The sequence below is a fragment of the Necator americanus genome, chromosome V (genome assembly GCF_031761385.1).
Source record: "Necator americanus strain Aroian chromosome V, whole genome shotgun sequence".
Taxonomy (NCBI): domain Eukaryota; kingdom Metazoa; phylum Nematoda; class Chromadorea; order Rhabditida; family Ancylostomatidae; genus Necator; species Necator americanus.
In genome coordinates this window covers 24,277,716-24,305,701 of record NC_087375.1, presented here as the reverse complement: position 1 = coordinate 24,305,701, position 27,986 = coordinate 24,277,716, and the positions used below count along the sequence as shown (strand labels likewise).

Genomic DNA, 27,986 nt, shown 5'->3' with positions numbered 1-27,986 from the left:
CTTCATTTTTTAAACATGAAAAGTTGGTAATATCCTCTTCGTTACCGTTTCTGCTCGTCTCAATTGTTCCCAGTCTCTTGCACCAATTATTCAATAGGTTTTTTTCTTCATCTCTAGGCCTTATCTAGGTGTTTTATGACTCGTATGATTTTCTCTGAGCGCAAGAATCATGCGAGCGGCATCAGGGGGTTTCAACAGCTTAATTTAATGTGGAAAGATTGATGGTGTCGAAAATTTTCGGCCTTGTCTAATTGACACTCCAACTGACAGTTTTGATAATCTGGAGAAAGAAAAAAAAATGAAACTAAAAATAAAGATGCAACTATCTTCTAGAGCAGAATATTCCCTATGAAACAATACGTGAAATGTCGTCGGGACTTCTTATTTCCGTATTCACTTCAAAGTTTGAAGAAAAAGGGTACGAATTACTTTTCAACATAAAAGGATACCGGAAAAGCGAAGTACTTCCCACAGTTGAAAAAATCGGAACATATCAAAACCATAAAAACCTTACACTGCAGAAGATAAAATGAGCGTAAACTGTATCACTGATATATTTGAACGTGGACGTAGACATTACTTCCTACACTGCGCGAATTGAGAACAAAACACAAAGAAAATTATGGCGTAATCGTCTCATCATGAAAAATATATCACCACTCTTGCAGTTCCCTCAGCATCATGGACGTTTCCCGAGCTAGGTCCTCTACTTTTGTGAAATTGAACAATGGGTGACCCAAACCCCCACGATCAGGTCTGGAACTCAGAGTTCGTTCGTAAGAACGGAAATAATTGATTAAGGTCAATCCCAAACTACTCCTCAAAAGCTGAGAGATGACGCTCGGAAGAGGCGTAGACACCTTGTTAACGTCAACACCCGACCAATCGTCGCTAGGAAGAGCCCGGGAGAAATTAATCAGAAACACAAAGCCGGGCAGGTGTGAACGGTATCCCAAACGATCTTCCCTTGACCTTGCTCCCTGTCTGTCACTACCACGTGCATTGCTCCTTCGAAATCTTCCCGGTTAAACAAGTTCTCAAAAATCCTGTTTGATGACAACATTCGGGAGTTCCAAAGTGAAATTTCACGCTATGCCTACTGCGATTCTGTGGTTCCAGGATTAATCACTGTTTTTCAAATTAGCATTGTTTTGAGCAAAGTTTCGTCCATTTAGTAGCCATTTTACCATATTTTCTCCTCATTTAATCAACACTTGGTATAATTCTAATGATTTAGTGGACCATAAAATCTTAACAACAAATGCATGTACAAGCCACCGTTAAGATTACGCATATGAATGAGATGAACGTTTGCAATTCAAGCAAATGTTTACAACAATCACTGTTATTACCATCATTATTGTCCAAATATATATTTGTACACATAAAAATATAACACCGGAGATATTCCCCGGATATGAAATTTGGCTAATCGCTGACACGGACTGAAAGTGAACTTGCCGAGGGCAATGAACGCGTGCAAAAATACGAACAGTTAGGGAATACGAAGAAAGGGGACAGAGAGATTCCAAAAAAAAAGACATGAAGCATGGAAAAAAAACTATCTGAAACAGTCATGGAGTAGAAAGAATGAAGAAAACAGATCACAAGCGTTAAAACAAGGTTAGGATATGCGTTTGACTTAGGCAAACTGAATGAGAGACACGTAGCGATGAGCGCAGAAACGGGTGCGCGGCGACGGCGAGCATTCTGCCCAGGACGGCGTCGTCAGCTATCCAGCAGGTGAAAAGAAGAAATCGGGGAAACATACAAGTGCGGCCTATACCTAATCTACAGAAGAAAGCGATAACAATATGGAGTATTGGTGGAGGAACAGAGACAACCTGATGCTCAGGAACCAGTGTTCTCAATCTGTCTTATTAGGGTTTTAACAACCCCACCTACGGGTATTAACGCATCCAACTCCGCTGCTTGTTCGACCGTCAACGGGGTTCTCTGTCGGGCTGCGAGCTTTCGTGGAGACACAACGTCGTCATCGATGAGTGGGAAATCACCCCGAGGTGAATCCACTTCTGCAATTGTTGCCGCTCGATCGCTCAACGGTATACGACCACAACCACCACGTAGCATCTGGAAATCACCGTACTTCGTATTCAATGGGAAATACATTCAAATTCCCAGGTTGATATAGTAGTGTAGATGTGTTTGTTACAGCTCCACATCTGCAATCTGTTACTATCTCAAAAAATCCTCACCTCCGAATCCCCGGACATGTGATACTTCTTCGCTCTTCCACGCTTCATTTGATCTCCTCTGTTGAAGTGACGTTCTTGCCTGAACTTTCTGAGAATGACTTCCAAAAAAAAAAAACACATTAGCCCCGACAATTTTCAAAATTCGCAAAGCAGGTCTTAGCATCATCAGCTCCGGGATTATACCGGCGCGATAAGATTACGGTAACAAGAGTGCTAGAGCGCCATTGTCAAAGGCATCACTTATTTATCAATTATGGCTGACTTGAATGAACTAAATGGATTAATTTATTTGCTTAAAATTATTATATTCTTATTGTCGGTTACTATCTAAGAAAATAAAATCTAGTTGGAATTACTGAAGAAAACCATATTCTGCTTAAAACGGTCAAAACGTTCTGATTTATGTTGCAACACGCAGCATGGAATGCGTCACAGTTTTCAATCTTTCCCAGATGATTGCGCATCACAGCACACAGCTAGTGTCTGCCTTTCACCCCAAGGGTCCCATTGCACATGAATCTGATGTAGATTTATTAGAACCCTGTAAACCTAGCAAGAGATCGCGGATCTTCTTTGTGGCTATTCTACTTTGTGTTTTGTATAATCTGATGAATTGTGAAATTGTGTGCCAATTGTGAAAGGCTAAATGTTCTAACAATAACGTACTCATAAAGTTCTGAAGGCGTAAATGATTCAGCAACGTCTCCGTTCAGCAGCAGATCAATCGATGGATCGCAGAATTCGTCGAGCCTCGTCAAGGATTTCGAACGATTTTTGTACACAGCTTGTTCTCTGTAAGCCATCACTTCTTGCAACGAGTCCTGTTCAGAAGAGTTCGGTGCGACGGCGACAGCTTGCCTAGCCTAAAAAAGTGGGACAATAGGAAGTAATAGGAAAAAGTAGGACGTTGCACTATTGGGAGTGCAGTAATTTTAATATCGAGGTGTGCTACCTGAGTCTTAGGGCTGGCGTTGCCGCAGGATACGAGTTCCTTAAACAACTCGTTGAATGTTTCGTCGATTTCTTCGCATTCAATTCGACGAATGGACGGAGATCGCGTCTGAAAGGCAAAAATTTAAGAGATCAGGCAGATCACATAGATTTGAAACTTTTTTGGTGAAACGGACTTCATTTGTACGATGGAATTTTTTTCTCGTCAGTAGAAGAAAGATTTGTTGGGATTAAAAGAGGTCCACTTGGCCAGTTTTCCCAAGAAAAATTAAGGATAACGAATAAATTATCGGTGGAATAAGCACATAGTTTTTTTATGTTCAAAGCAAAGTTTCTGCTGATAAGTCAGAAAATTGTCTGAGTACATAGAGGGAGAAAAAAGAAAAAAGCAACTACAGAATGTCATTCCAAGGCAATTTTCATACTACACGCAGCTTTTTTTCCATCTCATCGTACGTACCTCACATTTTGGCGGAAGTGCTCTCTTATTTCTTGCCATATGGTAACGACTCCTTGACGAGAGCACCGCCTCCTTCGCGGGTGCACTTTGCGCTCCTTCTAGCGATCCGTCGAAGAAAATTGTGGAGGCAGAAAGTGTCCGTGAAACTGGGACTTTGGAGACAGCAGAGACACGCTGAAATATCGCTTTCTTTGAATTTCACATACAGCTTATTTCAAAGAAGGCTTCGAATACTTTGTCCCAACTTTGGGGCTTTGGATGGTAAGTGGAACTGAGGTCGTAGATAAAGTTTCAAACATACCGCAATTCTCTACGTATGGCAGTAGATTCTCGGCGACATTTGTATTTCAATTAAATCAAAACACTAATTTTCCTCACTGGATACCGGAAAATTTTTATTTTAATGTTCATTTGAATGTTGTCTAAATCGTTTCCCGGAAGAACTTTATGCGTTTTCTGAGAAAGACAATGGTTCCAAGGTCAAAAATCAGTGCGCTGCAACATTTTACTTCGCCTTCCCTCCCGCTAGACCCGACGAATTGAATTCTTCGGCCAAAACTCTTCTCAATTAAAAACATCCAGTCTCAGAACCTTTCTGAGAATCACGCAGTGACTTGGGGAGAAATAAAAGTTCAACCTCCCGAGTCATGTCAAACTGTAAATCCTAGTTCTGGCCGAATTCATCCATACTTCGCATTCAAATACTAATTAACTCCTTATACCTTTCTCCCTGTAACATCCAACCACAGAAATGAGCGTCAGCACGCTGGTTCCAGCAAGTGCTCATTATTCGGAAACAGATCCTATCTGTGGATGAGAAGGTCGCAGTTTTTTTCTTCAGTGAAATCAGTGGGTGGACCTCCAGTTTTCAGACTGGAGAATTCTAACTGAGGAAAGTTATGACCGAACGAATTCTCTCTGATCCTCCCATATTCTAATTAGGGGGTTCGTCTTGAAAAGTCGGTTCCAGCGAATATAACATAATTTAGGATTTCTTGCTGTAAAACTCAAAAACACTACCATTAAAACAAACGAACTCACATTTGAAACTGGTCCGTTGCTCGGTCCAGGAGTTGTGGACATGTGACAAGTACATTTCGGTACCACATCGGGCACTCCAAATAATTTGTAACGTGAAGAATCCGACACCAAGGACGTCTAGAAGAATAAAATGTTTAAGAGGGTTTTTCACTAGTTCTTGAGAGTTGTGCCGAATGAGGACAACTATCTGGGTGGGTGACCTCACTGTGATCTCTGTGGATAGTGTTCTTACCTTGCTCGCTCCGAGTAATCGAGAAGCGGAAAGGCTTCGTCTTCGATTTTGGTCGCTTGTTCCCTTATCCACGCTTTTTCGGCGCTTTTCCAGGTATTTTGGCACGCGTTTGTGGTTTTTCAACGATACTTAAAAGAGATAGAGAGCTAATAGATTAAGCAACAATTCCAGAGAAATTTTTAGAAAACAATAAAGATCCTTACCTTCGGCAAATTCTGGCCTTCCGAATGCTACTCTTTGTGTGTTATCCATGCTGAGCATCAATTGCTTCGTTTTCTCTGGGATTTCGATGCCATAATGATCAAGCATCATTCTTTTTAGTTCAATCATCCATGTCCTCTTCTGATCAGCCGACGACGCCTAAGTGGTTTACTGTAGAGATGGAAAACTCTAGTCTTGAGCTCAAAACAGTTAGAAAAAAATCCCAAGACTCACCAGGAATATATACTGTGTTCGAGGATTATCGAAGGAGAGTACTTGGAATGCAAGTGGCTCTTCTGGATAGATTGACTCGTTTAGCATGAGGTTTGAAGACTGCAAATATATTGAATAGATAAATATAGTAAGCAGGAAAAGTCCTCTGGAACATTTTATCACAAAGTAAGTGGAGAACAGAAATTCATGCGATAATTACCTATAGATGTGAAGAAGTAATCAGATTCGAGAACTAAGTTACATTAGAAACCTTCCGCTGACTAGGTGGTTGATACTGTTCTAGATGATCGTTTGAGGAAACCCCTGTCTATTTTCGCGGAAATTGAGATCGAAATTGAGACCAAATTACAGAAAACATTCACATTTCCGCTTAAGCGCATCTACTCTCAATAAAACAGTTATTAAAAGCTATTGGTTCTGTAACTACTCAGGAAGTGGAAGAGTACTTCTGAGGGAGAGAGCAGTACGCCCAAGTAAGAGCTGTAGGGAAATAGCCATGTATTTTCAACGTAAAGATATTTTAGTGATAGAACTATGCAGCTCAAAACGTGGTAAGCGTGGAAGATGTTGAAGCAGCCGCGCGTCTGCCACAATCCACGGTCTTCCTCTACCCGACGACCATTCCCTTCCCAGTCGATTCTGTCCCAATCGGAAGCGTCTCGAGTGCCAATTGAACTGGCGCTTACTATATTCGCTACAAATTGCTTAGAAAGTTCTCCCTTACATTGAGAATAGTCTGGAAGTCAGCGGAAAGTGCCCTGCTCCGTCCCCATACCCAACATTTCGAGGAAAATAGAGATGAATTACAGTACTAGTACCTACCATAATATAGTCCTTGCAGACGTAGTTAGAATTCCTCTGTTTCACAATCAGCAACATTTCTTCAAAAAGGAACAGAAGTCTGGTGGTCTTCGAGCCAGCTTGACGGAACTGCGCCTCCAACAGCAATTCCCCGTATGCCGACAAATTTGCGGTTTGCTGAAATATTCCAAAGTCAGAGTTTCTGCGACTATTTCTATTCGGACCTCAAAGTAATGGTGTTTCATCTACAAAAACATCAACATTTAAGAATTTTAGTCGACTTTCTTCCATTTCTCACCTTATCGACGGTCCACTTTTGTATGGCAGCCTGTAGTTGTTCAACTCGTTCCGCATGTTCGGCACGTTTCTTTTCGTCGTTTATTCGTGACGCTTGAGATGTCATCACTTCATGAGCACGTTTAACGACCGCAAAATCATCGGGTGGTATGGAACTGGGAAGATGTTTCAGCATATTCTAAAACTTGCCATTAGGAGATTAGGAAACAAGGAATAGCGTTAGGAAACTTCTGCGGGGAAGTTATCGATGTCGCAAATCCATAAACAACATTACGAAATTGGAGGTTTTAGTCCGTTTTGAGCTGTCATATTGTGCTTCTTTCAACGATTAACTTAAGACCTTTATTTGCGTCTCCACAAATTATTTGCTGATCCCCTCTAGAGTACTTTCTCCTTGAACTCTAAGGCAAATTGTGGTATCGAATAAGTTGATGAGCTCTTGAAATGGAGAACGGCACTCTATTTGGATGCGATCAAAGTAATGTCCCCGTTACAGACCAGTTCCACTTCACTACGTCTAATTCAACGTGAGGTTCAGGGTCATACTTTCTTTTGGAAAAAGTGATGCGGTTTCAAAATCTTTTTTCAAAACCACAAACCTCAATAAATAAATGGTACTTCAACACCCTTTGAACGGGTTTGAGAAGATAGGCGCTGAGTGGTAAAGCATGACCGAGTGCAGCTTGACGTTGCGACAGGGCAGCAGCCAGGTGAGGTTGCTGCTGAAGCTGCGAGAGGGTTGCGATCATTCTGGAATTGAACTCGGATCTCTCATGATAATCCAATTAGTCGGAGTCAATTAGTATAACTATATACCGATGGTAATTGGTACAGTACACAATGTAGTCCTCGAATTTGCCCGCACTGTCCACAAAGCAACGACTCATCTGAAAGTTTAAGATCCAGTCAACAAGTTACAAGTTCCCTTCCCAGCGCTTTTAGTGGTGCATTCAAAACCCGATTTAATGGATGGGATGTCCAGAAAACAATCATGCGGCAGAGCCAAGTCAAGAATCCAGACCCTCGGCTGCGCTTACCTTGACGCAGTCCAAGTCGGCCAAATCCAGCTGCTGTAGAAGCTTTCGGTTGAATGCATAGATTCGCTCAATGCATCCGAACAACGATGAAATGTTGTCCAGCGTTACACCAAGTTCATCGCGATGATCGACAAGAAAATTCAGGTAACCCTGAAACGGATGGTCTCGTTGCACTCCCCCGTGGCACTCATTTTCGAATTCATAGGTTTTCAATTACATAAATCCTAGCTTCCGAAAACGGGCTGCATAAATAAAATTGCCCAAACATTTGATTTTGCAGGGATTCTGTAAAGCAAAGGTCGAGCAAACAGAAAGAAATCTCCGTATTTCCTCCTATGTACACCAATACTCATTGCAAAGCGTTATGGCCGTAAGTGAATTGTCAGCAGCCTGCGAAAATTATTGTTTGCCGCGTTTTCCATGGGAAAATTAACGGGATTCAGAGACACCCTACAACTTGGTACTTCTATACTGAAAGCTACTGCATTTTATTGAACAAATTATAGGATTAAGAACTGCTTACCTGAATAACAGCATAGAGATCCTCAACATAACTCTTTTCTGTGTCGAAAAGTTCAATTGCGATGCGATCGACATGCGAAAGGGAACCAGCGGAGAGCAGCGTTGATCTACGCGATGATGAAAGGGATGAGAGCGAGGAGAGACTGAAATTTTAAAGGTGAATTTAAACGTGAAAGAGCAATATGTTCAAATTGGATCATAGAAAAAAAGAGAGAAATCCAGGTGCTTACCTTACAATGCCGCTGTCTCGATTGTTACTGTTATCTTCTCCTCCATCAGAACTACGAAGGGAGGAGCGCGCTGAGCTGTAGCCCGTTGATGACGAGACAAATGATAGTCGTGCGGGATCCTAAACAACCTATCCTATACTGGATGATATTACTGTACTACTCATGAATACTACGCTGTGGCTTGTGAGTACCAAGATAATACTTATGCCGTAGCAGCTGAAAAACGGATCCAGAAAAAAGCACTTCTCGTCAATATATGAGCTTATCGAATATTAAGAACTGACAATATGCTTGAATTTACTTTATTTGCTCATATTTATTCTCATTTATTTCCAGGATATGTGTATGAGTACCGGATCTAGAAAAGTGCACTTTTGTCATGTTGAATTCAGTTTATAGGGGAGTTTGTAATGCAGTCGGTAAGAGGTTTGGTTGTAACTCCACGATCGATGGTACAAAGCCGCCCCGGTACCAACTGAACCCTGTATCCTTTAGAGGTCTCTAAATATATTGTCAGACTTGTCTGAAGGGATAAAAATACTGAAATGGTACATCAGTTGGCCTTCATTCTATAGGCTGGATACGCATTCATAAACCTCGAATGAGTTCTGAACTGACGTGAAACACGTTGATGCATCCTGAAGAGATTGATTAACGCTAACGACTTCGCTATAATCCTTAATGTGCAGATGGAAATGGAAGTAACAACAAAGGATAATGAAGCCTAGAACTTTGCTCAACCGATAATGCTCCTGTAAACGATAAACCAGAATGAAAAAGCGTCTTCAGGGCTTTTACAGGGCATCAGCGTTCATTTCCACGACCATTAGTCGGCCTAGTTCCCCTAATAGTTTTAATCCACGGCCGACGACTACTTACACTACACCAGAGACATCCGTAGTGTTCTATCAACTATTTCGCATCAGACCACAGGCATTCAAAAAGCGCGAATCATTATTAGCCATTACTATACCAGTTTTAGAAAGTACTAAACATAAAACAACATGGATCAAATAAAAATGAAAATGTACAGAGGCAATAAAATAGGTTAGTGGACGCTCACGATCATAAATAGGATAGTAAAGGTCAGATTATGTCTCGTTTCTCCATCGTTGAGATAAATGTACATAGCCCATAGGCGATTTCCGTACAGAACGAAGGAAAAACTTCTATCCACATGATTGTTCTCAACATTGCATGCGAAATTTGGTACGAAAACCCAGTTCTACTCGGATAAAGATTGTATTGGTTCTTTTACTTCACTGCACTCACTCAAAACCTGTCTACTTTGCCCTCTATTTTACATATTTCGAATGTAATGTATGAATGGACCCAGAAACAAAGCTAACCTTTACAACCACAGACTCAAATACGAGTAATGAATTTTTTCATGAATGGGTAGAATTTGAAAATTCAAAAGGGTTTTCTAAGACGAACACATGTTCTCTTTCCAAGCGGTTGTGTAACATTTCACTTTCTGGAAGAAAACTTTTTTCTAAAACTCTTCGTGAGGACGCCTCAAGAGTTTTCCACTTATAGAAATGACAGAAATATTCAGTCTCATATTTTTGTAAAATCGTAAGATGTTTGGTAACATTATGAGCGTCTCCCGAAAAAAGTGAACCACACAAACCTCTTCTGAAAACCGCGCTGATGTCAGTGACGTAGGCGGCATCGCATCAGAAGGACAACTGAAAATTCAGCAAATAATTGCGATGAATGAATTAAGATGATGCACAAAGGAATAATTCGGATTAGGGTAGGGCCGAATCGCGAAATGGACGTAAAACGAGATTCGGTTTGAGTACGGGAAGACGAGAAAAAAGAGGTAACAATGAGCAGCGCCGAACAAGGAGTAAGGAGGTTACACAGCAATGAAAATAAGAAGAGAACACCACTGACGATGCGTCGTTCTGAGTGTGCTTTGTAGGGTAATGGGGAATTACGATCGGAACCTTATATGATTCCGAAACGACAACGCGTTGCTAAAGGACGACGAGAACCTCTTAAAACGAACCAATGTTCTGTAACGAGTCGTCAATGAGGTAAAATGTAAGTCTTGGGAAGTCTCATTAACCTACAGAAGACTTCTTCAGGGATTTCAAACAGGTATAGAACTACTTCGCGGAGAAGATTCTTCCAAAAATGATTAAAAGAAGTCCTCTTTGTCGAGCTGATATGCATGCGAATTGAACAAAAATAAAATAGTTTGGTCTGTGCCAGTAGAATCGTAAATCATGAGAAGATAGTTCTGAAACACGGCCATCTTCTAATCGTAGCATTGTGGATTGCAGTCCTGCAGTAATATTCAATTCGCTAATAAGTTGCGACAGCTGTTAAGTTGTACAATAGTCAGAAAAAAAATCAAGATTATCTTCACCTAATTTACTGTAACTTCAGCTGAATGATGATCACAGAAATCAGATCTTACTCATTCTGAAGTCTTTAACCTAAAGTACCCTCAATTCACTGTATAGAATCTGCTTGAAGAGCACCTCTACAGCGTTAAACTTCATTTCTCGAAATATGGAATGAAAATATAATGCAGAAGAAGAACTTCGGAAATGATAAAAGTAGGTCGACACCCATTATTCATGAGTGTATGAAAAAGTTTCATCGAAGCAATTATCTTATTCTGAAAAGCCTCATTTTCGAACAAAGCGTGGTCTTTCAGCTTATGCAGATGCGAATTCGCAAAGGAGCTGAGAATCTTTGCTTTGCCAGAACCAACCAAAATCGTCACAAAAGTTATATACCCAAATCTCAGGTAACACTTCACAAAGTAACCCAAAGCTGCTTCAAACAATCTCCGAAAGATGATTGCGGTATACTAAAGTAGACAGCTAGGTAACTACATATTCAAACTTAAGGTTTTTGGTCCTCAAACATTTTGGAAGAATGTTAGGTTTTTATCTAGCCATATTCGAAATGTGAGGTCATTAGGAAAAGCGGATCACGTCATGAGTGATGTGCCGTAAAATATCACCTGCTAAATGGAGCTTAAAATAGTGGTCTAAGACGATATTTCAGAGGAAAAAAATGAATAGTAGTATGAGGTAATGTTATCAATCGTGCCCTATCAAAATTTTCTGGCATCAGCTACAATTAAAACTCAAATTTTCCTGAGTACAATCCAGTTTCCATACAAAAAAAAACAAACGTTTCCAAACAAAAGCTAAACCAAATCAACTCCTTACTAACGGAGCTAAGTTTTTTCTACGGACTAAATCTGGATAAATTTATCATCGTGCACAAGAATTAATTCGATACTACATGACAGTAATGGACAATGAAAAATATTCAGTCTCCTGAAATTATCGCCAAATCCACAGCCGGAGACTATACGACTACTAAATTTATATAGGACGCAGCTGATTCTCTATGAAAACAACCTTCATCTTTTGTCGCTCGGACATGTCGGAAGAGACGTAATTTTATTAGGACAACCTTTCAAAGAAAAAAGGGCGCATTTGCCCAAAAACATTGTATGGTTCGTTTCAAGGTGAAATATCTGAAGAGAAAAAGAAAAAGATATTTCTCAGCTGACCCTTACGGTGACCGTTGAAGATGTAACAGCCAGTGTCATGAAGAGAACGATGCAACTGTTATTACGAGATGTTCGTACGAGAAAGAAAAAGCTGAGGCAAACAGAGCATTACTCGTATGAATAAAACGCTCTGATTCGAAGTTACTGTAGTAAGAAAGCTTTTCATTCGCTAAAAGGGGAAATGGAATTTTGCGAAATTTTAGCCTTATTGTGTGAAGCATTCCAGCAGCACAACCTTTCAAAGATCATCCTGAGAGGATATAAAATAAGGTCAGATAGTAAGATAGTAAGTATAGTAGTGTAGTAAGATCAGATCAGATAAGTTGAACCGATAACACAATTTCGAGGTTCTTGAAGTGAACTCAAAAAAAACCTCGATTCACTAGAAAAGCATCGGATGCACCTACTCAGCGTATCGAGGAATTGGCAATAAAAATTAGTTCAATAGTGAAGTATTCCAAATGAGAGCGCGATTAAATGCAAAATTAAGAAAGTACCAGTGGCGAGAAAAAAGAGCCGGACGTGTATGTGTGGAATCAAACAACCATATCGTAATATGGAGCAGTAAATCATCCGTCCGCGCCCGTCCAATGCATGAAACAATAAACGTTAGGAGATAGGTACGATTCCACCTGTAGCAAATTTCCACTTTTAGCTACAGGATCCAAAAGTAGACCGAAGATCTTCTTTGTCGCGTGAATAGGGTCGGATAAATCACGTTCGATTTGACTCTCTCACGCACTAAAGATGGCGAATCCGCCAAAACGTTGACCAACAATGAACGCTTGGCTTCTTGTGTCATAGTCAACTTAAGAGGACACTGTGTTATCACCATGCCGAGGTTTATTGAGTGTCGTACAAGGAAATTTAGCAGAGTTCTCAAAAGATGAAGGAGAAAGAGGGACTTGCTCAGGTAGTTGATTTGTGACTAACGAGATCATTCGAAAGAAGCCGAGCAGTCAAACTATCACCTCCGTGTTGTTACGGAACACACACGAGTCTGAAGAGGTTCGTCGACAAGGTGTTAACAAGTGCGCAAACAAAAAGGCTGCCTGCCTAGCCTGACGCTCCTACTATAAGCGAGCTGCTCACGTGCTTAGAGCACGAGCAACCTGCTCGTGCTTGACGCGAAGGCATTTCACGTTTGTTAACCTTCGCACAAACGTATGAACAAATAAAATCTTTCCAAGGGGATTGTTGCGATTGCACAGGTTCAATGATAGGCTAAGGTGAAAAAAGAGGCCAGGATTTTTTTCATATGAGAGGTTCGTTGAGGTAGGCTTGAAGGACTGTTGTAATCGAAGCCAGTAAAGTACATGTAAACATCAACGGAATCTAGATATAAGCAACGTAGCCTTCAACGCAAAGAACTAAGAGACGAAATCACTAGTCAGGTTACATTCTAAGGGAACAGCTTAAAGAAACTTCATACAATTCAATAATCCACGCTGACTAAGATCCATCAAACTTGTCTGAGGTTGAGGGGGAATTTTTCACAATATGGAGTCAGTGGCATTTCAGGACGCTGTTAATGGTCGCTTTCTCAGAAAGCCTTGTTTCTTGTCGCATCACTGTTTTAGGAGCGAGCGAGAAGTTTTTGCGAAGATCTTGCGGTCAAGTCATTCCATGAGCGCTGAGAAAAGGAGAGCCACCTTAACGGCGCGAACGCAGGCAAATGACGTCAAAGACAGGAGACTGCTTGTATCGTCCTAGACTACAGGATTCGGGGAACAATCGACTGGGGATCGACTTTCAAAAAAAGCTTGGTAGCGAATATAAACCAGGACGCTCGAGTATTCTTCCGCGTCACACCAATCCGAAAAAATGTTCTGACAATGCAGTAAAGAGAAATCTGCAATGAAGTATCCTGCGCGACAGCTACGAGAACTTCGCGGTAATGTGGCCAATCAAGTCTAGACAGGAGGCGCGCGATTCTTGAGGGCTTCCCGCTGCTGAGTGCAGAGTTACGCTTTCAGTGGAGAAATCAAAGGAATTCCCAACTGAAAAACGGAAATCGAAAATGTCTTTTGAACAAACAGCGAAACTCCTCTTCAACGGTTCTTGAAATTGAAAAAAAAACTAAATTCGTTAGAATAGTTATTATTCGAGGTTTGAAAGGAAGGGAAGAGAAAAGATTGAATGTTTTGAAAAAGAACTTTTTTAAAGTTGTGGTATACTTTTTGCGTATGTGATGCTCTTGTGTTTTACAGTGGTTACGGAAAATGTCGCATCGGCGGAAAATTTGTGTTCCGCAGTCAATAGAAAAATTTAATTATTAATGACTTTAAATGATGGAGGAGAAGGAAAAAGAAATGATTAACAGGTTCCGGTTAGAATATAGGCAATTCATCAATTTTGATTGATTTGTGTCGCTCAAATTCTATTTTAACGCATATTTGCATCACCATCTCGTCTTCTTCAAGTGCAGTTTCCAGAATTTAATTTTATCTATGCTTTTTTAATCCAAACAGTTCACTATCAGCTGTTCTGGAAAGGAAACTATTGCGAAATAAACTTAAAAAACATGTCAAGTTCTCTGTGCTTAGAAAAGCAGTGGTAGGTTTCTTGCGGATGTGACGTTCTTGTGTTCCATAGTTGTTACGGAAAACTTTTTCTTCTTACGTCGCGTCATCGGAAAACATGTGTTCCGCTTGTGAAGCAGAAAAATTTTGTTATTAATGACTTCAAGTGATGGCGGAGAAGTACGAAGAAGGAAAACGAAACTTTAAACGATCCACAACAGCATCACAAAGACGAAACGTCACTGATACTTTAGGGGTTTCAAATAAATTATCCTCTTAGTGAAATAAATAACACAGGATTAAAAATGTCAGGAAAAAAGACTGAAACTGACTGAACTGAGAGAACGGGTTGACACGACTGGTTCACAGTTAGACGACTTTGTGAGAGTGCCATACATCACCGCAGTGCATTGTAGAGAGATTAACTCGTACGCTCAGACAGTTCGGTCCACTTTTTATCGATGAAATTTGCTCCCATTAAAAATATGTGTGGTAGAGCAAAACAACCTTAACTTGCAGCGGACAATGTCACCAGATGGACGATGGCTGAAGAGGAACAAGAAATTCGCAAACTGAGGAACTTTGAGGGAGTATTTTGCACGAAGATGAACGCTGTCAATGTTAATAAATACAAGCATTGTAGCAAATATTACAATGGACTTTTTAAGGAGCAGTGTAATGTGCTCAAGATTGCGAATCATGTATGATCGGTTGACCAGCTAGACCAGCTTCAAAGACAAACCCTTTCAAAGCTCGGAATGAGACACGAAGAATACCGTACATTTTTCGCAAAGCGGAAAAATTTTGGAGTCGCGTAAAAGTGACGATGGCTGACAAGGCGCTAGATGGTTTTTACTCCTCAAATTGGTACACTTATCGAAACTCGTCCAAGAAATGAATAGTTTATTGCACTTGATCACCAGTCTCCCACTACTGCTTAAGAAAAATGATTTCATACAGTAAGTGAAGGAGAAGAGGAATGTACGAGAAAATAGCATAGAAAAATTCTAAAAATTGTGGTTAAGAAAACACATTTTCTGAAATTTGCCCATGGATTTAGAAGACCGTGCGCATGAAGTTATTCCAAAACGATTCTATGAAGTGCAATTTTGTATTCATCCACAGGGAACCAGTTTTGAACTGACAAGAACTTAACTACATAGCGTTGAGCCGGTAATGTCGCGTTTTAGCCAATTAAAATCCAGTACCAAATTATGTTCTTATGCCCAATGTTCTTGAAATAAACAAAAACACTCTCGCCATGAATGTAGGAATGAAAAATCGCGAAGTTGAAAGAACATATGCCTTGATGGCGCCATTTTCAAACGGACAATTTTTTGGACGAATATGAGAGTGACGGCCTTACATTATTAGTACTATCCAATACTAGAGTCTTTTTTTTAGGTTGAGAATATCAGAGACAAAAGAAGTACGGCTTCCGGCTTTAATTCAACCGTTTTTTCAGAAAAGATTCTAGAATTATCTTAGTTGTTTTTAAAAGTGTCCTCACGGAGAGAAAGAGCCCAGACCAAAGTGAAAATGATATAAAATGCTACGCATTCGATCAGAAGAAGCTTATAAAGTATCTTAAAGAAAAGAATGCTATTTCTTTACAAAATAAAATAGGAATGCGAAGACCAAACAATCTCAAAGAGTGCCCAAGGAATTCCAACAATGGGAGGAGCTACGGCGGAGGGCGTGGTATGATGTGAGAAAAACTGGCTTGAATAGCACTGGCGAACACACAGCGGCGCTCTGTGCTTCCCATCAGCTGATGACATATGTACATGCCGTCGTAGAATGCCTTTGATCACCACTGAAACAGTTACGCGTCCGTCAAAAACGATGATCAGCAGTGTGGTTCTCGTGGATCAACGCGCTCTTCTGGTTCAGTCTCAGTAGAATAAAAACCTAACGCGGGATGAGTTGAATAGTGACGATCCTACGGCAAATCCTTTCAGGAACCAGATAGATTCGTGAAAACAAACTCCAAAAAAGCGAAATTTAACTTTAAGATTACAGACACAGTTCCGGACGAGGAAATCTCAAAACAACTGAGGTTGTAAAAAAATCCCACCGTTATACTTTCTTATTCATCTCCACTAGATGGATTAGAAGAACATAACCTTAACTGCTTCACTCTCATGAAGATCTCAAAATTAAATGTCTCATCTAAACTTAAAACATACAGGAGGATTTTTGTGGATTTGCAGCGCTACGTAATAGTATACGTTACGCGCGAGTAAAGTACTGCAAAACTCCTTGAGTTGAGTAAATTTCAATTTTCAGTTTCCTTTCGTGTACTCTATAGTAGACATCAAATGTGTTCATCGGCGCGAACGCCCCGCATCTACCAGAATGCATCTTTTCGCCGCCCGGAAGAAAGAAACACACATAGGTACTCTTTTTCCACTCTGCTCCACCGTATAAAGACGAGTGGGAGGAGACTTCTGAGATGATTTGGACCAGACTATAATGAAATTGGGAACGGAAAGGTTATACACTCGTCCTCAAATTGTACAAAATTGACAGCTCATACCTCAATCCGACATAAATTCTCTGACCATGTAATTTTTGAAGTAAAGATTGAGGAGAGAGTAGCTATCATTAATCGAATTCGTTTCTTTCAAGATATTTCTTACCTCGGTGTTTCGGTGAAGATTGCAAAAAGGACAATAAATGAAAGGGTGGGAAAACGAATCACTGAATCAAGCGGAGGATTTGTTCATGAATAATGCAAAAGCACTGAATGCTGGACAAAGACTGTTCGTCTCAAATAACATGAAACTCTTTGAAAAAAAGAGAAATTCTTCTAAGGATTCTATTTCAATGACCTTCGCTTACGGTACATCACAATGGATACGTTTTTTTAGAGCTCCAATCGAGATACATGTTTCTTTGCGGGAGAAAGAGGAAGAAAAGTCCTTAAAATGACCAGGAGAATAACGAACATAAGATAAGAGCTTTCGGCTCGTTACGCGGAAAAATTTCGTCAGCAAAAAGGTCCTGATTCTTAATTGAGTGCTTGACTTCATAGGTTAAAAACAGCTTGTGGAAGAGCAGCGCTATACGAAAATTAGTAACGTCAATGCAGCACTCCGCATAGAAGTTCTTCCATCTCAAACGGAAGTGGCCAATTGCATTCCTTGATGTCAATTGCACAAATAGACTGAAGCAAGAGGTTCGTAAACGCACACAAATTACCCTCTTTTACGACTGCTCTAATCTAAACAACACAATGCTTTTGCATGGAATGCTTCCAGGAAAAAAACGTCATCGTACTATAGCAATCAGCATGGTAGTAGCACATACAGTAAATTCTACATTCGCAAGTTAGTGAGCGTAAGAAAAAGACAAAATTCCGTGACTTCAACAAAAAAAAATAACATTTAAGATAGACAATGGCTGGATCTCTGATTCCGGAATTAAGTGAAAAAGGATAGAAATCTTCGAAAGGAGCGGAAGTCGAACAGCCGTAGCTGTTTTCTCTTCCGAAGCTAAATCTATTCAGACATTTTAATGTGGTGCACCGTACTGGCGGTTTCCGTCAAATGTGGGCGTTTACCCGAAAAGAGAAAGCATTTCACTGTTTAGTGATCAATCATCGACAAGAACGCAGCGGCAGCTCGAAGCCGGTCTGTCCAGCAAAATAAAGCGGTGCCGTAGACGATACGTCATCTTGACGAGTGCCACGGACTTCCTTAAAACTTGGGACATTTGTCCCTGGAAGGGATCCTGCAGAGTGGATCACTATGTCATGGGAGAGTCAAGGAGTTGCTCTCAATGACCGGTTCGATGAGGAATGAGAATGAGCAGTGCACGATCATGCATAGTTAACCGTAGACCTCACGGTCAAGAGTGCGGCGTACGCATAATTGCGCCGAGACTCGCACAATTGCTGTCGAGAACTAGGTCTCGTTGTCATGCTATGAAACTTGTCCAGTTACAGAGGTAATGAGGTTTACGGCAGGAGGAGTGAGGTTGTTGCTCAACGTGATCGGACAGCGACGAGCATCTACAACAATCCGCCGGATCGACCAAAACTGTTGAGTAAGCATTTCCGACGGAGGACGCGTTAAATAAACATCATGCGAAGGAGAAAAACATCAGTTGTAGTTCAGTAGTTCCCTGTCAAAGAGGAAGTTATTCGTGTAAAGCTATCTCAAAGGATCTTTTCATATCCTTGTTGTGTTTTCTAAGAAAACGTCAAGGTATACAAACTCAAATGAAGTTAGGCATCAATTTTTTGGAGATAGAATTTTTCGCTAACATAAAATCAGGACGCTGTTGACTTAGCCTTTAAAAGAATAGAAACGTAAAATATCGCCAAAAAATTGAATTTTGAGTAAATGCGACTGTGTACGGCCACTAATAAGAAGGTCAAATCAGAGTTGAGATTGCATTCGAAATCTTGAGGTAGCGACGACACGGCTGCTACTATGCGAATATCATAGATTTGATACCGATTCTTGCATACTCGAACATTTTGAACGAGTTCTCCGCCTTTTTGAATATTTCGAATAGACGAGTGGCCGAAAAGATGTGAGCGCAGATGTAACAACGCGCTTGAACCTTTACAGGCATAGGTCATATTGGTGGAGTATCCGTATGCTCTACACTACAGTCAGGATGAAATGAACATTCACTTATCGTAAGAAAAGCATCATTTCTTCGGAGGAAATCACTGGAGGAAATTACCGTGAAGGAAATCCCCACGTGCTGCGCTAAAAAAACCGTTGTAGTAGCTATAACTGCAAAACATTTACAGAGCGACGTACACCCTTTCTGTGGTTGTTGCATCAGTAACTTTAAAAAATTCAATCCTTCTGCTCGAATTAGCTTCTGAATTTAATCTAGGAGAGTAAAGGATGCATGAATGGAGTCCACTGGCACTTTTTCGAATTTCCATTTCTCGACCTTCAAAAAATGCTTCAAAAGACCAAACGTCAACGTGTAAGGAGAAACACATAAGTTCCCCCAAAATGAGAAAAATTAAAAAAAAAGGTTCCCAAACTCATACGTTTACAGTCACGAACAAAAGAATGCAGCTCGCAGAACAACCAGGCACTCAACTAGAAGAATGTGTAGCCCGGCGGCAAATTATAATTGAATTACGTGACCTAATGAGATTCAAAGATTAATAGTCGGTATATGCAATGTCGCGCAAATAAATAACAACATAACCCGGCTAGTTGGGAGGAAGAAGGGCAGAAGAAAAAGAGACCTTGGATGATTGCCAAAAAGTGTGTGGGACACATAATGGCACCAGGATGATGGACATACCATACCAGAACCATGCAAATGTGCAAAGATGTGCTGGTTTTCACTTCGACAACACTACGGTGATTCAGCTTTTGTAGTTTGAAGCAAGAACAAAAACCACGTAATACCAATCCTGTGGATACTCATGCGTGCGCTAAAATTACATACAATTATTCATTGTATCGACAGTCCTGCGGTCAGGATCTTCGAACAAAGGCTGAAAAAAGAACGATTCGAAAGTATAACAATTAGAATCAGATGAAAGAACGAATTTTCGCGAACAAAGCTCAGACACGTGGGAGAAAATATGTAGGTCGGAACCAGTAAGCCAGCGATGCTACGAGAAGAGCTGTTAGAAGAAAACCTTTTCTGGAAATTAATACTCGCAAAGCAGAAGACAGAGGAAGAAAAACAGACAACTTGCAGATATCGTCAAGATCCTAAGCGTGCACTTGCGAGAGGAGGGTAAGGATGGCACGCATGTATAGTTCATCTCCTTCACATGACTAAGATTCAGTGATGAAATTATGAAGTTTCGAGAATTTACCGTATATCATAATTCTCATAAGAGTACTGAAGGAGTCATTCCACCCACAAATTCCAGGAAATCACCCAGCAAACATCTAAATATACTTCTGTCCGTACCAAACAACCGTGTTCTTCGATGCAGGACCCGCAAATCGACACATTCGAAGAGGATTCCGCAATTAAAAAGTACGAAGAACAACAACGCCACTCTCATTATTTTCACCCAAAGAAATACACCCTCAAAATATCCCCTATACAACGCTGAGAAAATAAAGATAAATCCAAATCGCTAAGCAAATTTAGTGTCAGCAATTTCTGGAAGACCGAATGAAGAAATACCCGCAATGCTTTTACGCGGATTAGATGAGACTGCTGTTAGAAGTGAAGTGAAATAGTGATGGATGAACCAATCGTCGGAGAGGTGGCTCCACCACACAATTTCAATGCTGGCTTCCCCAATTTTATCGGATTTTCCAAGGGTTCCGCGAAATTCGGAAGCGATGCGTGTGCAACTTGAAATTACGCCCTTCTTCTGGTTGGAAAGTCTCCTCTTCGACTGTATACCTTAACCGCGGACATCTCCTTTGTAAAGTTATTGTAGAGCGTTGCTGCTCTGATTGGTCACATTTTCCGGTTCTAATCATTTGTTTCTGGAGTACTTCCTTTTTTAAGCCACTTGAGCATCGATAGCAGTTCAAAAAAAACATGAGATGCTAAGATAGATCAAAAAGAGGAACGAAGACCTGATATCAGAGGTCAGCTTTTAAAGAGAAAACATAACAGAGGTGGGGGAATCTAATCTGGGCAAGAAAAGACCAAAATCGTGGAAGCCAGACTTCTGAGAATTTTCAGGAGAGGATCCTCAAGTTGGCTGAGAAAAACGGACTCTTTGATTTCTAATCTATCTCGCAGTGATTCTGTACAAACATGAATGATAATCGCAGATTGTTGACGCACTGTGGCCCGAAAATCCTACGGCGCTGGGAAAGCAATGCAAAGGTCACGCAGTGAAACATGTGCATTATCCTGAGCTTGAGGACATTGGTCGAGCGTGAAATCGAGTGAAGTAAATGAAGCGCATGAAATACATACATATGACTACGAATCAGAAGTACCAAATTGCCTTCGAAGACGCTCAAACGACCAACTACGACCGCATAATACACACAGAACATGGTGTGTAGCCGAAACGTGTTCACGTACGGTGGAATCTGCTGCGAAAGCCATGTTGATCGGCTCGGGTTTGCAACGAAATCGCGGCTAAACCGTGGCGAAACAGCCGCCGCCCCGCCGATGACAGTAACAAATCGCGCTAACAACCAACGAAAAATCACAAAATGAAGTTGAGAGAGTTCACGGGACGGATCACCTGACTGAACTGTAAGGCTGAACATTCAAATTTTAATCATTTTCAATGATTGTTTGTTTTGTTATGCTTCTATGCTTTTGTTCTGAAGTGCTGTTTTCAGCGCTCCAGAACAACAGCATAGGTTTTCTAGACGGCTACAGAAGTTTTTAGATCGTAGTTGATCGACTTTTCAAGAGGACCAGTTGTCATTTGAATGATTCGTCCGATGACCAGAACGACAAGCTTTGAGGGCTGCTGGTCGCCGAAGTGCTGGACCGTCGACATCCGATGTGACCGATGATCAAAACTCGATTCGTCATAACAAATGAGGAATCGTGGACAAACCAAAACATACCTTCCAGAACAAGCTCGAAAAGATGGAATGACGATGGAAAAATAATGAAATCAGGAATGAAAGAACAGAATGGCAATGAAAGAAGTTGACAATTTTCAGCAGAATGGCTGTAGAAGTACGACAGGAAAATAGTAAAAGATCGTAGATGTTCTACATTGTGGAGTAATACAAGCGAAGGAACCCATGAGTGGATGAATCTATGTAACTAAATTTGTTATTTCAAGCGACCACAAAATGATACTATCGCCCATTTCTCGGGGTACTTCTTATTAAAATGATGTGTTTGGTTAAATAACCCGACACTCATGCACTCAAATAGATTTTGCATTGCAAATAACAAAAAAAAACAGATATAAAAAAAATTGAGGCAAAAGTTAAAAGGCAGCAACGAGCAGCGCATAGATCTGCACTTCTCTTTTCGTAGAAAAAAACTCCCAGCGAATTCTCGCATTTAACGAGCTTGAGGACGGCAATAATCGGTACCATTAAAAGGATTCGACGGAATGTTTATGTAAATCGAATGCCTTTTCAACGACGACACAGTAGTTGAGGAGATAAAATCAACGGTAACGACCTTCACGAATTATGAACGTACGACTGGAGCACGAGGCGACGAAGCAACGCAAAAAAACAGCACAAGGGATTGCGGGTTCAGAACCATCGTGTGGATTTTGACGTAAATGTCCATAAAATGGTCAACATTGAAACACCAGCACTTAGAACTAGTCAAAACACCAATTCCCCGAAGTTAAAAACAGGATCAAAGGATATGTCATTAAAGAATTAGGTCGGTTAACTGCACAAAAACTCCGGATTCACTGGGAATTGCAGTCCAAGTGAAGTGACATTTAAGGGAAGGGCGGCAATTAAAAAAAACCAATTACAAAGTATAGGATTCTAACAATTCCCTACAATGCCGAAAAACCGTAAAACCTTGAGCTCGTGGGCAAAATAACAAAACTTCGACAAAAGCGATTGAAAAGATATGAGAAATTGAAGTTCGTTTGCATTCTTAGAAAATGAGAACTTTTGAAAGAAGTCAGAACTCTCTTCAAACTGGACATCAACTTTTGAATTCTGACAGTGTTTCAGAGGAAAGGGCAAAGAACTAACATAGTCAAGGTCCCGACCCCGCTTCATAAAACTTCAGAGCTCATTCCGAAAACGAATACAACTTTTAGTACGACACGAATCCTTTGTCGTTACATGAAACCTCAATCCAGCCCGCAAATCGGCGATTTATTGGTGCACGAAAATTGCGTGCTTCCTATTTGAATTGGAAAAGAGGCAGTTAAGAACGTAGCCGTTCACTTACGTCAGATATTCACGAATCGTTTAGTTTGACCTGAAAATAAGCCTCGTTTCTTTCTCTGAAGAGGTATGGAACTACGACTGTCAGCGATGTGACCCCTCATATCGAGAAAAAAAAAACAATGACTTCTGTTCGGTCGTCAGATACGTGAAGAGTTACCAAATTCAGTTCTCTTTGCATATTAGGGGAAGGTAAACACTGAAACTACGATGGCGAGACCACCTGCTACTGAATACACCACGCCTCATCCATGTGTGTGTATGTGTGTGTGCTTGCGGCTGGTATTAATTCGACGCTCCCGAGACTGGTGACCGAACAAATAAACCCGCCTCTATATACGAATTCTCGCTCACAACATCGACTGACGGGAACCGCCGCTTCCACGAACGGTGAGTTGAGGAGATACACTGAGGACTGGTCGTGAGGAGAGCGCTGAGGTGGTAACAACACGAGATTCGAGTCACTTCGCCGTTTCTCGTTTTGCACATTGTAAATTTCTGCGGTTGCGGAACAAGTGATACGCGCAGTTTTTGACGGATTTGATGGATCTCGATGCTTCTCTCCAGGAATCATATGTGCTCAATTTTGGGAAGCAGAGGAAATGGATGCAATAATTCTCGAAACCAACGGAAGGATTGGTTAATCACTTACGTTCATACCGTACTTATTGAGAGAGACATCCATGGACAAATAAAATCGCTATAAACTTTATGATCTGTATCTTACGGAGATTTGAATGTTGCTACTGCTCCTTGACTTTGAAAGAACCCTCACTGCGCAATGAATATTACGAAAAAACGAGAACGTAGCCAGATATACATAGCCGAGTTGAAAAATGGCGACGTGTTGTGCAATTGCACAACCACGCCGAAGTGAGGAGTAGCTAATGCTTTGCTATGGACTGAAAACGTCCGCATATATTAGATATAATCCATTCAGTGCTTTCTGAATCATCTATACCCGTTACGTTGTATCCGTGTGGCTTGGCGATGTGAAAATGTCTGTGCAAACACTTACTGAAATATCAAACAGCGTAAAAGTGCACCACAAAAAAATAGGAGGGAATAATTGACGGATGTTTGCAAAATGCGTCGTAAAAATAAGCTCTGAAAAAACAGTGAAAGAGAAAGTGGAAGAATTGAGGCGAAAAGTGTTCTTCCTCACATCTTGTGAACAAATAAGGAACAAAGGAGGGACACGAGAAGGGATTATTTTAGAGCTCGCGCGAAGCACCAAGTCCGATGTCTAAGAAGTTTCTCACCTTTTCTATTCCTAAGTGGTTAGCTGACATCAGAAATGCTACCAGGGATTTCAGCTCAACATAAAAGTCTCCTTTAAGTCTTTCAAAAATGATATCCAAAGAAAGAGAAGAAACCGTGGATGTAGAGCGAACAGAGTGACAGCGCCTGAAACCGCCCTTTCCAATACATAACAGGTGTTTGATGCAGAATGTTGTGGAAACGGGCAGAGCCGACCGCGAAAATTATCGGCAAAATCTAGGTGGTGTTTTAAATTTCGCGCTTTACGCAACTGCGTACCGCGAGGTCAAGTTTGACGAATGACGGAACGAAAAGCGAGACGTTGTGTCGAGCGATGGGGATTCCGATAAGGAGTTCAAAACTAACCTACCGTTGCAGCTCCATGAGCACCTTGTGAGAGGCAGTCACAAATCCGAATTCGACTGCTCGGTGGAATGAAATGGAGCTAAACGATGCACGTCAGGACTGCCGTGGATGACACGGCTGCTTCATGGCCTCACACGTGGAACTTATTTCGAAACGTCGATAATCCGCTAAGCTCCGGGTTCAGCTATGATGTGGAGCACTTCACACGTTTTTCTGCAGCCACATGGAAAAATCTGGGAAAAGTGAGCTCGGAAAGGTCAGATATTTGCTGTGACTGCTTTATTTTGTATTTTCTGTTACGCGCTAAGCCATAAGCCGCTAAGCCTTTCCGCATAGATCCAACTGAGCAACGAGAGGTACGGATTCGGTGACCTTCCTCAAAACTTATCGCAGAGAATCTCGCGAAAACGCTTATTTTTGCCACTTTTCGCTCCAACCTTGGTTTCAGCTAGGTGGTGGGGAAATATTTCAATTTCACTACCACAACAGCGGCCGATCGCGATCTGTTATCGAACTTAGAGAGATCCATTTCAAACGCAAGATCAGAATCTTTTTTCCTTTCAAAAAAGTAGGATTTGAGGCGAACTGTTGTGAAGGAACACCGTAGATTTTCTTTCTTCTTGGGATGGAGAACGTCGGTTGGGAAATAGAGGAAGGGGTCGGCATTAAACAAGAACATCATCGGTTTCTGCATAGAAAGCAGGAAAAGAGGTGTACAGCTGAGAGAATGTGATTTATGAGCACAGACAGCATCGTTTGCATCCAGCACTAACCATTATTCAAACAGGAAGACCGCTTGTCTTAGGACATCTTCCACCTATTCTAGAAAACTGGCCTTTTTAACAAGCGGACACTCTCCATCAATGACGGCGCTCACTGGCCTGGAAGCGGAAGAAAATGACACGCTTTCATGATTGAGGGATACGGCAAATGAAACTGTTCCATGAAAAAGACTTGTCTTCATTGCACAACCGTTCAGAGTTGATTTTACAGCTATCGGCAAGAGGTGAATTTGCTTCCGATATTACCGCCGTTACAGTCATCACATGCGCACTGTTGAGATTGCCCCGGTGACACGATTGCGGAGCGAATCGAGGAGACTGAAGAGGAAAAGGGACACATCGAATGACCGACGCATTCAAGGACGCCGAAGAGGAACACGAGCGGTCACAAAAGGAAAGAGGGGACCGCGATTGTGGTGGTCGATCTCGATGAATGGACCGAAGTAGCGGCGGTTCCGGTTGCTCGTGGAACTACTTCAAGTGGACTCTGCCAAGTGTGTGTGTGTGCGATTTCTCCACGACTGTGAAGTAGAAGGGCGTCCTGAGTCTTGCACTGCAAAGTTTTTTCTCATAGCGATTTCTTGCGGAAAGAATTTCCTTTCAAGCCTCGGAAATTTAAGCGATTTCTAAAATTGCTTAAGAAAGAAAAAAGCGCCTTTCGCTGACGCAATCATATGAAAAGCCAATTTACGCTGCCCAAAAGTATCCAAAAAAGAAAACCTTTCAAGAGCAAAAACGTCACCAAGGAAAAAGGAAATGCTTTAGAAAAACTGGGTCGAAGGAGTGAGGGACAAAAAGGTATAGAAATCCGCATAAATATCATACAATTTGAGAGCGGAATTAGTAGAGCAATGGGACCCTTTTTTACTGGAAGTTCACTGGGAGATCACTGCGATCTACTCAGGAATGCATCTATTTCCAAATCGCTATGGCTTTATCCCATACTTTTTTCGTTTCCGTGGTAACTATACTCTGAAAAATTATCCGAAACAAACTTTCCACTTGTCAACAAGTGGGAAGAGACGCTTGATTTAGGATTCTCCACAAATTGGTTCTTCACTTTTTGGCTGGTAATGTTGGTAGGATGGAAAGAAATCCAGACTGCCGTGCGAATGTTTGCAAGCATATTTGCCATGGATGATGAAAATAACCGATAGCAGCGGGTCGTGTTATGTAAGAGGATTCAGAGAAGAAGTAAATAAACAGAAGAGAATGGAACTGGAAAAGATCATCTGGAAAAGAATGCTAGAATATGAAACATATACGTTCACTAAAGCGTTCATCTCACAATGTAATGAAACGGAGTTCCTCAAAAAAGCGGGGAAACATGCAAAAATTGACAAATTCCATCTTTTGGTTACCGTTGCCTTCCGAGAAAAGTGAGAGTGTAGAAACTGAATCGGGCGAGGGTTTACTGGGGGTTTACTGGTAGATTTTGGTATTTTCTGCAAACTAGTCGTCACCGAATGTGGTCTGGAACTGACGCGCTTTCGATAGAAGTAGCCACAGGTTAAAATTTCGGTGGAATCAATGTTCTACTCAGGTTTCTCAGAAAAAGAGCGATTACATCCACTATCCCAAAAAAAAGAAATTTTTCAAATGAAAACTTATGCTGGGCACCATCTTCACATTTTCTAACAATTGTCCATTGTGTTTGGCTCTGAATGTTTTAGGTTGGTAGAGGGAATAGAGTTCGTGTCAAGAAGAGAATGAGCTCGGCGTTCCGACAAACGCGTTGCGGTCGCCCGGTTAAACGCATGTGGGGTATTGAAAGAGTCTGTACTTAGATATCCTTAGAGTATTCGAATGCGTCTGCTTTTCTTTTAATTGTGAATTTTCTATTAATAACATCGTGCAAACTAAAGATTAGTTCATAGGAATGGATGGTACAGAGCTCTTGTACCCCCCAGAAGCTACAGATCACTGTGCCTGGAAGTTGAACATATCTATAAAAGCACATCCCTGAAATATTGTTGTGTATTTGTCTCATTTCGTTAATTCCGGAATTTTACGCTCCCGAAATGTCAAAATTGGTGGGGAACAGAAGTTCAAAGTGCGCTTTCAGACATCATTGTGCAAATCTAGAGTGTGATCCATAAGGACGTCTGGTGCTTCTGCATCGCTCGGTTGCAAAAGTGCAGTGCCAGGAAAGAAAAAGACGTATTCAAAGGAAAAAACGATGCGGTACAGCGTAACAATTGTGTGAGGAACACAAATAGTCCACCGTAGTAATAGTGAGGAACGTGGTACAGGTGTACGGATAGAGATAAAGGTCAAAAATAAAAATGATATTACTACCAAATGATAAACATGAGGATTTGTTATCTGATTTGGACAACTGACCTCTTCTCTCGACAGCATAATGAGCAGGATTGGACACGATTGAGAAGCACTGGAGGTGTGATCACCATCGGAGGAGGACTGAATTACAAATATGAGGACGATCGTCGCATGTACGTCTGCCTAGCAAGCATATATTTCAC

General features: G+C 41.1%; 1 protein-coding gene across 1 annotated transcript in view; it reads right to left on the bottom strand.

The window, feature by feature from the left end:
* Window positions 1–1,851: 1,851 nt before the first annotated feature.
* Window positions 1,852–27,986, bottom strand: part of RB195_015031 (uncharacterized protein) — a gene marked incomplete at both ends in the record, with an annotated part of 62,355 nt that continues 36,220 nt past the window's right edge. The window contains 18 exons of the mRNA XM_064205547.1: window positions 1,852–2,091; window positions 2,217–2,295; window positions 2,883–3,079; window positions 3,169–3,276; window positions 3,628–3,801; window positions 4,669–4,785; window positions 4,901–5,028; window positions 5,104–5,260; window positions 5,336–5,434; window positions 6,158–6,313; window positions 6,435–6,611; window positions 7,033–7,183; window positions 7,250–7,320; window positions 7,471–7,620; window positions 7,994–8,135; window positions 8,223–8,341; window positions 9,856–9,913; window positions 27,847–27,924. Of these exons, the coding sequence (XP_064061428.1) occupies window positions 1,852–2,091; window positions 2,217–2,295; window positions 2,883–3,079; window positions 3,169–3,276; window positions 3,628–3,801; window positions 4,669–4,785; window positions 4,901–5,028; window positions 5,104–5,260; window positions 5,336–5,434; window positions 6,158–6,313; window positions 6,435–6,611; window positions 7,033–7,183; window positions 7,250–7,320; window positions 7,471–7,620; window positions 7,994–8,135; window positions 8,223–8,341; window positions 9,856–9,913; window positions 27,847–27,924 (2,401 nt within the window). The remainder of the gene's footprint in view (window positions 2,092–2,216; window positions 2,296–2,882; window positions 3,080–3,168; window positions 3,277–3,627; window positions 3,802–4,668; window positions 4,786–4,900; window positions 5,029–5,103; window positions 5,261–5,335; window positions 5,435–6,157; window positions 6,314–6,434; window positions 6,612–7,032; window positions 7,184–7,249; window positions 7,321–7,470; window positions 7,621–7,993; window positions 8,136–8,222; window positions 8,342–9,855; window positions 9,914–27,846; window positions 27,925–27,986) is intronic.